Source organism: Sinocyclocheilus rhinocerous, unplaced genomic scaffold (assembly GCF_001515625.1).
Source record: "Sinocyclocheilus rhinocerous isolate Xijiao unplaced genomic scaffold, SAMN03320098_v1.1 scaffold241, whole genome shotgun sequence".
In the NCBI taxonomy this organism is placed as follows: Eukaryota; Metazoa; Chordata; class Actinopteri; order Cypriniformes; family Cyprinidae; genus Sinocyclocheilus; species Sinocyclocheilus rhinocerous.
The window spans coordinates 1,231,183-1,242,253 of NW_015659312.1; the positions used below are offsets into that span (position 1 = coordinate 1,231,183).

Genomic DNA, 11,071 nt, shown 5'->3' on the forward strand with positions numbered 1-11,071 from the left:
TTTTGTTTTTCAAACCTGCAGTAGAACTCGTTCAGGTCTTCAGCCAGTTGTTGATTGGCCTCAGTGCTGGGCGATGGGGTCTTGTAGCTGTTGATGGCTTTCAGGCCTTTCCACACTGATGTAGAGTCATTACTTGAAAGCTGTTTTTTTAGCTTTTCAGAGTAGTTTAACTTTGCCACTCTTATCTCCCTATTCAGTGTGTATTTGGCCTGTTTGTACAAGTCTTTGTCCCCACTCCTGTAGGCGTCCTCTTTGGCCTGGCGAAGCTGTTTGAGTTTTGCACTGAACCAAGGTTTGTCGTTGTTAAATGTTAAATAAGTCCTGGTGGGAACACACATGTCCTCACAGAAACTGATGTAGGATGTCACGGTGTCAGTAAGCTCATCCAGATCAGTAGCTGCAGCCTCAAAAACACTCCAATCAGTAAGTTCGAAGCAGGCCTGTAAATCCTGCTCTGCTTCAGCAGTCCATCTCTTTACAGTTTTCACTACAGGCTTAGCAGATTTGAGTTTCTGCCTGTAGGCTGGTAGAAGATGAACCAAACAGTGATCAGAGAGTCCCAGAGCTGCTCGGGGGACAGAGTGGTATGCATCCTTTAAAACAGTGTAGCAGTGGTCCAGTATATTGCTGTCTCTGGTGGGGCATGTGATGTGCTGTCTATATTTAGGCAGTTCACGGGTGAGATTAGCTTTATTAAAATCACCGAGAACAATAATAAAAGAGTCCGGATAATGTTGTTCTGTGTGTGTGATCTGATCGGCCAACAGTTCTAGCGCGGCGCTCACACGCGCGTCAGGAGGAATGTACACACTCACCAGAATAAACGAGGAAAACTCCCGCGGTGAATAAAAAGGCTTACAGTTAATGAAGAGAGCTTCCAAATTTGGGCAGCACAACTTCTTTAAAACTGTCACGTCTGTACACCAGCCTTCATTGATATAAAAACACAATCCACCGCCTCTCGTTTTCCCCGATGACTCAGTGACGCGGTCCGCTCTGAACAGCTGGAAGCCCATTAGATGTAACGCGCTGTCCGGGATGGCTTCGTTCAGCCAGGTTTCCGTGAAGCAGAGCGCAGCGGAGTTTAAAAAGTCCTTGTTTGTACACCACTGTCTGTCTGTCCATGTGGAATAATGCTTCCAGTACGGAGCCTTAAATTAGACCCACGGGTGGCCAGTCTAATAATGTGTGTGTTTCAGCTGGACATCATCGAGGCTCAGGCTGGAAACAATTTAAAACTTTTGCTTTTCAGTCAGGGGAGAGTTTAAGCAAGCTGTGTGTGTGTGTGTTGTATTTTTAGGTTTCAAGTTGACATCCCTGCAATCACACACAGACAGACACACTTTTAAGTAACCATGCCATTGTGTGTGTATAGTGTGATTGGAAGTGATGTGCATGTAATCCATAGATTATAAAAAGACACAAAAAATGTATTGGCAGACTATATGGCACAGATGCACATGCTGTGATTGTGCTATTCATTTCTTATTTAAGAGATAGTTGACCTAAAAATGAAAATTCTGTCATCGTTTACTCATCCTCATGTCGTTCCAAAGCAGTAGGATTAATTGTTTTCTGTGGAACACAAAAGGTGAATTTTTTTCAACAGTATCACATTTTTATAACATAATGATAGTGAATGACGACTCGGGCTGTCAAGCTTCAAAAAGGCCCATGAAAGAGTCTTAAAAATTGTCCATTCATCTAATGAGGTACAGTACACTAATGTTCAAAGTCTGGGGTTGGTAGAATTTGTATGTTAATTGTATGTCTTATTCTAACCAAGGCTGCATTTATTTTATCAGTTTTATTACTCTTTACTTTAAAAAAAAAAATATTTTATATAAATATAAATGTAATGTATTTCTATGATGGCAAAGGTGAATGTTCAGCATCATTACTCTAGTCTTCAGTGTGACATGATCCTTTAGAAATCACTTTAATATGATGATTTGCTCAAGAAATATTTCGTATTATTATCAATGTTGAAAACAGTTGTGGTGTAGTTGTAATGCATCCTTGCTAAATAAAAGTGTTAATTTTCTTCTGTTCCACTGAACAGTTGTGTATATTCCAGATCTTATGATGCTATATGATAGTTTTGTGTGAAATTCCAGCTGACAGACTCTGATCTGATCTCATTGCAGGACATTTTATCACAGGATTAAAAACTCCCATTTGTTCATCACACAGATCTATTGTATGACTTCAGAAGTCGTATGGACCATTTTTATGATACTCCTGGTGCCTTTGCATCCTTTTGAAGCTTGAAAACGTCAGTCACCATTCATTTTGTAGCTCAAGTCAAGTCAGTCACATGAGTTTAGAACGACATCATGCAAGACATTTCATATTTGACTGAACTACGTCTTTATTTTCTTTTCTGAAAATTAAATACACAGGGTTAGCACCTTTAAGTAAATATTTATCTGTAAAATTATAATGATGAGTGTGCTTAATAACATTATTTGCATATGTTTTACAGAGCTCCATGTATTCACTGGCACTGAAGTGTCTTATCAGCCTTTCCACCGTCATTCTTCTTGGACTAATCATCGCTTACCATGCTCGAGAGGTGCAGGTAAACGCAAATAATCATCTCACATTAGTGTCTATTGTTAAGATGCGAACACATTTATCATTGTTCTGCAAATTCGCAAATTTCGCAGACGAAATCCAATTATGGTGGTGGTTGAGGAGATTCCCCCGCTTTCATGTAAAGCGCTTTGAGTACCCAGAAAAGCGCTATATAAATGTAACTAATTATTATTATTATTATTATTATTATTATAGTAATCCATGTGAATGGAAATTTTGTGTAAGGGTGCAAAATTTGACCATGCAGATTTCACAACGGGTTCAAGTTGGTCACACAAATTCGCTGTGTTGACCAGTAGATATATGCTTGGTTTGAAAATGACTTATGTGTGAGCTGTGCTTCATGTGCTTCTATGTAACTACACTATTGACCTTTTTAGCCACAACATTTTGCTGAAATTTAGCTAATGTGACCATAACTTTAGACTGAACAAAAAGTACCAAAAACTAGGTATTACCACGCTTTTTGGAAACATACAGTACTACAGTAGTACTGTGGTATTCAACAAAATACAAAATACGATAATCATTCAGTACAGTGGTAAATAAAAATGATATTATCATCTGATACATCACTATACCATAGTAACTCCACAGTGCTTTTTTGTAAGTGAGCAATAATTTAATTGAAATAACCAGTTCAGTACTGTTGTAAATAGTTACTTACACATCATCACATGTGTAAAACAAACAAAACATGCTTTTTTTTGTTTATAGTCAGTATCTCTCGACTCTGTCTATCACATCAGTCTGCTTATGTTACACTGTGATGGTGTCAACAAAAAAGTGCAAAAAAAACAGTAAGAAGAATCACACCTGCCACTAGTGTGGCATTAAGAACAGATGAGTAATGTTGTTTTAGGCTGTTGCCCTCAGCAAGGGGAGCTGAACTCAACCGTTCATTAGCATTATGCTAATAGGAAGGTTAGCAGAGGAAAGTCGCTCACAGGAGCATCAGTAACACAGACACATACACAACAACAACACTTTCAGCTCATTTTAAGCTCTCTCTTTCCCTCACACACACACAAACTTCTTTGAAACATTTAGTAGTTATTTTTGGGTCTGTTTGTTCCTGAGAGTGAGTCATTTTGTGACTGTTTGACAGTATTTTGAGAAAGGAGCTTGTCTGCCCTTTTATCAATGAATACATGAATAATCCAACGGATTTCCAATGCTAGCATAAACACACATGCACACATTTGTACTGTATATCTATCATGGTAAGGACTTTCCATTGACTTGTGTTTTTCAACTCATGATATTTATAATTTACACATAAACCATTTTTAATTGTTTTATATACTGTTCCATTAAAAGATTTTGGGTCAGTAATATTTTTTTTTCTGGAGGAAATGTTTGCTTTTATTCAACAAGGACACATTAATTTGATCAAAAGTGACAGTAAAGATATTATATTAAACTGTTTTCAACATTGATAATAATAATAAGTGTTTCTTGAGCAGCAAATCAGCATATTAGAATGATTTCTGAAGGATCATGTGACACCGAAGAGTGGAGTAATAACTGCTGAAAATTCAGCTTTTCCATCTCAGGAATAAATTACATTTTAAGATTTATACTTAAACAGAAAACAGTTATTTTAAAATGTAACAATAATTCATAAAAGTTCTGTTTTTAATGTATTTTCTTAATAATTAAATATAGCCTTGGTGAGCATAAAACAAAAACAAGTAAAAAAATCTTATTGACACCAAACTTTTGAACGGTAGTGTTTGACTTGTATGTTATGTGCGCTATATTTGTTATATGTTGTAAAATTAATTGATGTAATATAGAGTTAAACTGATTGTATTTTTGTATTTAAAAAAATTCGCTATTTGCTTTTATAATCCTGGGGTCAGCTGTACAGGGAGGCCTTTGCAGACCACTGTGCCCTCCCAGCCAAAATGTGATATTTAACCAACCAAATCAGCATATTAGAATGATTTCTGAAGGATCATGTGACACCGAAGAGTGGAGTAATAACTGCTGAAAATTCAGCTTTTCCATCTCAGGAATAAATTACATTTTAAGATTTATACTTAAACAGAAAACAGTTATTTTAAAATGTAACAATAATTCATAAAAGTTCTGTTTTTAATGTATTTTCTTAATAATTAAATATAGCCTTGGTGAGCATAAAACAAAAACAAGTAAAAAAATCTTATTGACACCAAACTTTTGAACGGTAGTGTTTGACTTGTATGTTATGTGCGCTATATTTGTTATATGTTGTAAAATTAATTGATGTAATATAGAGTTAAACTGATTGTATTTTTGTATTTAAAAAAATTCGCTATTTGCTTTTATAATCCTGGGGTCAGCTGTACAGGGAGGCCTTTGCAGACCACTGTGCCCTCCCAGCCAAAATGTGATATTTAACCAACTATTATATCTTTCCAGTGTGTTTCACTCTCTTTAACAGCCACAAAATGCAACTCCATTATAAAATGAGTAGTTAATTAATAATGAAAATATTTGCGTTGAGCAGTGTTGAATCATGGCATGTTGGCATTGGACGGCAGCAGTGTGGCACGGGGACACTGTGTGCAGAAACAGCTCTCAGTCTCATGTTAGGGGCAGTTTTATGGGATTGTGCCCACTACCTGTTCTGCTTGCTTCCAAACATTTTCAGAATGGTATCCTGTGCTTTAACTTTGCCTCGTCTCACTTCGGCTGCTATCTGTCTGTACTATAGGAATAAGATAAGCGTCTGCCCATGAAAAAAGTCTCCTTATCTGCTAGAGGCAGAAAATGAGGGATTGATGATAATGGGTGTGCAGCTATTGGTCAAGTCAATCAAATCACAAAATGTACACTATACTGTTAAAAGGTTTGGGTTCAGAAAGATTTTATTTTATTTTTTAAAGAAGTTAATCAGCAAGGGTGCACCAATGCATTGATCTTAAGTGACGGTTAAGTCGTTTACATTTTCAAAAATATTTTTCAAATAAATGCAATGTATCATGGTTTTAACAAAATATTAAGCAGCACAGCTATTTTCAACATTTTCAATAATAATAATAAAAAAATTCTTAAGCAGCAAATCAACATATTAGAATGAATTCTGAAGAATCGTGTAATAATAATGACTGGAGTAATGACTGCTGAAAATGCAGCTTTGCCATCACAGGAAGAAATTGCATTTTACAATATATTAAAATAGAATACAGTTATTTTTAATTGTAATAATATTTCACAATATTACTGTTTTTATTGTGTTTTTAATCAAATAAATGCAGCCTTGGTGAACATTCTTTTAAAAAACAAATCTTTCTATTTCAGATAAATGCTGTTCTTTTGAGTTTTCTATTCATCAAAGAATCCTGAAAAAAAATTGTACATAACTGTTTTCAACAGTAACAACATCAACAATAATAATAATAAATGTTTCATGAGAAGCAAATTAGCATATTATTGATATCTGAAGGATCATGTGACTAGTGTTCCTTACATTATGGGGACCAAATGTCCCCACAAGTAAAGTATTACCAGTAAATTTTAACTTTGTGGGGACATTTTTAAATCATACAGAATTAAGTTTTTTTTAAATCTAAAAATGCAGAAAGGTTTTTGTGAGGGTTAGGGGATAGAAAATTCTGTTTGAACAGTATAAAAACCATTAGGCCTATAGAATGTCCCCATAAAACATGGAAACCCAACTGTGTGTGTGTGTGTGTGTGTGTGTGTGTGTTTCTTTACAGGGTGAAATCAGTTCACACATTTATCAAACATAATATTATTATAAGCTCACACATGCAAACAGCATGTCCCCCTTGTTTTCACTTTATCTCTGTGTATGTCTCCACTTTGCAATTTGCCCCATCACTCTTTCAATGTCCAACACTCCCTCCTATATCAAATTATGCCCCTTCCTCTCTCTCTCTGCTCAAATCAATTCATTGTGTGCTTTCTCTCACGTTGTTTTTTTTTTCTCTCCAAAGGTTTTCCTCTCTCTTCCCCCTTTTAGATGCGTGTTGAGTCGCTTGTTCTCTCTCTCTCTGGTTGTATTTTTACCTTCATTCAACCTTCCCTTGCCCCCTCTGTCTGTGAATTATTTGTCTGCTTCAGGCTCTTTTAAGCTGCTGCTGTCAAACACACACGCAGATATACACGCAGTTTTGCTCTCTGTTTCAGACCAATATGTGTGTGGTTGTGTAAAGGTGCAGACGGCGTTTCATTCATTTCGCTGGATTGAGAAGTTTCTCATGTACGCTCTGCGTTATGCAAGTGTTTCCGTGGTGATGAGACTCTCTTCCTGTGTGTGAGTCAGACTTCGGCAGCTCTTTCCTGGACAGAGATTGTCTGTGTGTGTATGTATGTGTGTGTTTTTGTGTATCGACATGGTTTGAAGGAGATAAAAACATGATGAGAGTAGGTGTTGATCAGGGATGTTTCTGAGGAGAGAGACAGAGAGGAATGAGACTGGAATGACTGTTCCTTCTTCATTCCTAGATGCCCAAATTGACAAAGGTAGCAATTTAAGACTGTATATCGATTAATTATCTTACACCTTAAAGGAATAGTTAATCTATAAATAAAAATTATTTCATGTTGTTCCAAACCTGTATGACTTAATTTCTTGTGTGGAACACAAAGATGTTTTAAAGATTGTTTCAACTGTTTTTGCCCAGACAATGAAAGTCAGTGTGGGGTCCAAAACAAACAACATTGACTTTCATTAAAAACCCACTGAGATATTTTTCTAAATATCTTATTTTTCTTCTACAGAAGAAAGTAAGTCATACAGATTTTGAAATGAAGGCGAGTAAATGACAGTTTCTTTTTATTTTTGGTGAACTATCCTTTTAAGTCCTGTGAATTTTTCATTGGATACAATTTTTATTTTCAGTTTAGTCAAAATCCATTTTTGCCCATATGGTTGAAAGTGCCTCTAAGGTAGTGTTTGAACTCAAGTGTACATGTTAATGTGAGTGCATCTCTTCCTGAGAGCCAACAAGCTTCATCCTTGGCTAAAGTTTGCGAACTGCTTGGCTCCTCTGCCACATTAAAAATGATTCATGGCTGTACAGCTTTAGCTAAAGCCCATTAAAGAATTTGGTGAATTACCAGTATTACTTGAAGCCAATTTTGTAATATCTTTAGTTCAAGGTTGGACTGATTCTAGAAAAGTTTTGCTTGAGTGGTTTTTATGATGAGCTTTTTGAAGCTGTTTGGCCCTTGGAGACTTAACATGCAGCGCATTTGAGTTCATGTACTAGGTAGGCGACATGAGACCCTGTAGAAGACTATTTAAAACTACAAATTATAAAACAATGGTTATCCATTTACATTTTTCCATGGAAACCATAGTTTACACCCAAATAGAAAATACTATTTACAGTTATTTGTTGCCACAATAAACCTGTAACTTCATATTATCATTGCTCTATCATTACTGAAAAAGAGAAATTAAACAGAATGGTAGAATTGGCATGAAAAAAGATTCTAATATAATTTTTTTGATAGTAAAATGAATTACATTAACTTAGGTATATTTTGGCAGAAACTGAAGTTTGGTAGTTGACATGTTAAACCAAGTCCTATTGTATGACTGTATGACATGCTGTACTTCTACACTTTTGTTTATGTATATAATAAAGACTCAGGCTAGTTGCCATATTATTTACTTCAGTTAATAGTTCTCATGACAGGGCTATTTTTTTAAGCCAGTATCCCTATGGACATGCATAGTCTATTGAACTATGTTTCACTGTTGCTGACCAGGAAAAAAAAATACAGATCATAATGTGACAACATGCCCCAATATCATAATGCTATATGGGGTAAGTTGTCACAAGGGAACTTGCCATTAAACTGCCTATTAGAAACATTCAGCAAATTTAAAGCATAATGTAAAAAGTAAATGTATTGTAATCATAATGTAAAAATGTAATCTATTTTTAAATTGTATTTAAAAATACAATTAAAAATGTAACATCGTATTCAATTAAATTGACATAAATTAAAAACATGTTCCGATTTAACATTTATGATGTTAAAATTACATTGAAATGACATTTATGAAAAATACCCTTTTGCTAAAAGCTAGTTTGTAAAACTTTCCCTGCATTGTTTCATTCTGTTGCACTTCCTGTATGAACCTGAAGCTCTGGACTCAAATAATAAAATGATCCTCCAAAGGTGACTTCAGATCAAGTACTGAAGTATTGAGATATAGGCCTTGTCATACTTCCTTCTGTGACAACTAGCCCCATACTACTCTATAAATAATCACCTAAAATCTTGACGCTGACAAAAAAATAAAATCCATGAAATTTGTCAACTGTCAGTTAAGATACAACAATTTTGAAAGGGAGCAGCAGAATGTGCTGAATATTGAAGAAAAAGCATAGGTTAGCAAAGCGTAAGCAGAATGCTAATGTAGAGGAGATCACCTCAGGCTTCTGGAGAAGGAATGAGCTGCAGTGACAGTCCTGTACTTAGAGCTGAGACGAGGTTACCGTAGTATTAACCACGCAGTACAGCACAGGTAAAGCTTGTAACTGACAGCATGGGTGGTGCTGAGAATGCAATGACAGAAATGTTTCCAGAACATTGCGAAAGCACTGTGACAGCACATCCCGTCTCTCAGGTTCATTGTGTGAGAGTTGTAGCTTGGTGGAAACTACAGGGCTTTCCTGCTGTTTTTGCTACTGGCTACACACATGGGAGATTGTGTGTATGTGCGAGAGAGAGAAAGTGTGCATATAAATGTATTTACTTTAAAAAGAGGGAATTCCAAACAGATTCCGCTGCTTTTAAAAACACCGCAGGCAGATTTCCTCGCTTATTTAGCCTGTGTGTGTCTGTATCCTGCAGTGTGGGGTATTTTGGGCCTGCCTCATGGGTAATCTGAGTTGATTGGAGTTACCTGCTGTTCTCTTGATTTTTCCTCGGTCGTCTTAAGCCGGTAGATTTTTTGCCACGGTTTTGTTCTGCAACAAATTTCAGGGATCATAAAAGATTCGCCTTAGGGCAAAATCGATAGTCTTGGATCGTTTAGCGTGACATGCTTACCGACGGCCGATTAATTGCCTTTATAATGAATTTCAGCCTCTGATGAAGTTCTGAGTCTGACACGGTCAGACATTTTGGATCACAGTCCTGCAGTGTGACTGCTGCTAAGACGCCTGGTGACATTTTCTTATCTATGGGGTTATTTACATCTGGTTTAACCCAAATCATGTACTTGATGTGAAGTGTGTGTGTGTATATAAGGTAAATAAGTCAAAGAAAACATTTAACAGGCTGCCTGGTGTTAGCATCATCACGGAAGCTATTAAGGTTATTGACATAATTTGTTGTTAACAATGTTGTTTTAGTGTTATTTATATAGTTGATAGTATTTATTAATATTTTGAATTAGCTTTATTTTTATATTTTCACTTTTCAAGATTTAGTCATTTTTATGTGCTTTTGTCATTTTTATTATTATTTTTATTTTATTTTACTTTTTCGATTTAGCTTTAATTTTTTTGAGTTTTGTTTTTAGTCAACTTGAACTTATTTCAGTTAGCTGTCAAGGCATCACTTTTTATTTAAGTTTAAGTTTTTCATCTATTATTTGTATTTTACTTTATTTCTTTATTTATATTAATGAAATTTTTTTTTTCAATGTTTAATAGTTTTAGATAACAACAACAATACTGGTTGGTAATTAACATTCCCCTCACATTATGATACTGATATCATACACTTATGATAGTGTATCATGCAACCAAAACCTTGAGTTCACTCATGCAGGCAAAATATAGCCAGGGTTTGTATGGTATTGGAGTTTTTTCGTATATAAGTGAGGATGTCAGAATGGACTCAAACTGCCCAGTCAAAGCTGTCAGTTGTGACAAAAGTCTGCAGAACTGTACATCATATATTCTGACATAAAGACAGTTGATGTCTGCTTTGACTTTTACTTAAGATCTCACTAGAGTCATATCGTACAATCTGTCAAGCAATGATAAAAGACAGAAAAAAATAGCACAGTGTTTGCCTGGACTTGTGATTATGAGGAAGTGAGGTGATCTGAATTAGTATGTATGTAAGCGTTTGTTTGTATGCGGTGTGTCTGTGTGTGACTTAGAATTCCATTATCATAACAAAGGTGTTCATCTGTGACAGGGCAAAACAACAAAACAGACACTATTATTCTCGCTCTGCTTCACTCTTTCCCTCTCCTCTTTCAACCGCTGTCTCCCTCTTGGACTGTCCCCTTTTTCCCAAGCTCTGCATTTTCTCTTTCTCTCATCCTTCATTTTGCTGTCTGCTCTCCTATTCATCCTTCCTTCCTTTCCTAATTGGCTCTGGCCCTCATTTGTTGGGAGGTTCTGGGTTTCTCTCTCTCTTGTCTTCTCTCTCTCTCTGATAGGTTTAGGGAGGCAGCTCGGTTCAGTCACTCATGTTGACAGATTACCTTCACTAATGGAATTTAATTATTCAGCATATCCTGGTGGCAATTTGGCTCTAAAAA

General features: G+C 35.9%; 1 protein-coding gene across 1 annotated transcript in view; it reads left to right on the top strand.

The window, feature by feature from the left end:
* The window catches only part of LOC107723559 (small conductance calcium-activated potassium channel protein 2-like), a 66,080-nt gene that overhangs the window by 27,399 nt on the left and 27,610 nt on the right, over positions 1–11,071 (top strand). The window contains exon 3 of the mRNA XM_016532246.1: positions 2,486–2,581. Within this exon, the coding sequence (XP_016387732.1) occupies positions 2,486–2,581 (96 nt within the window). The remainder of the gene's footprint in view (positions 1–2,485; positions 2,582–11,071) is intronic.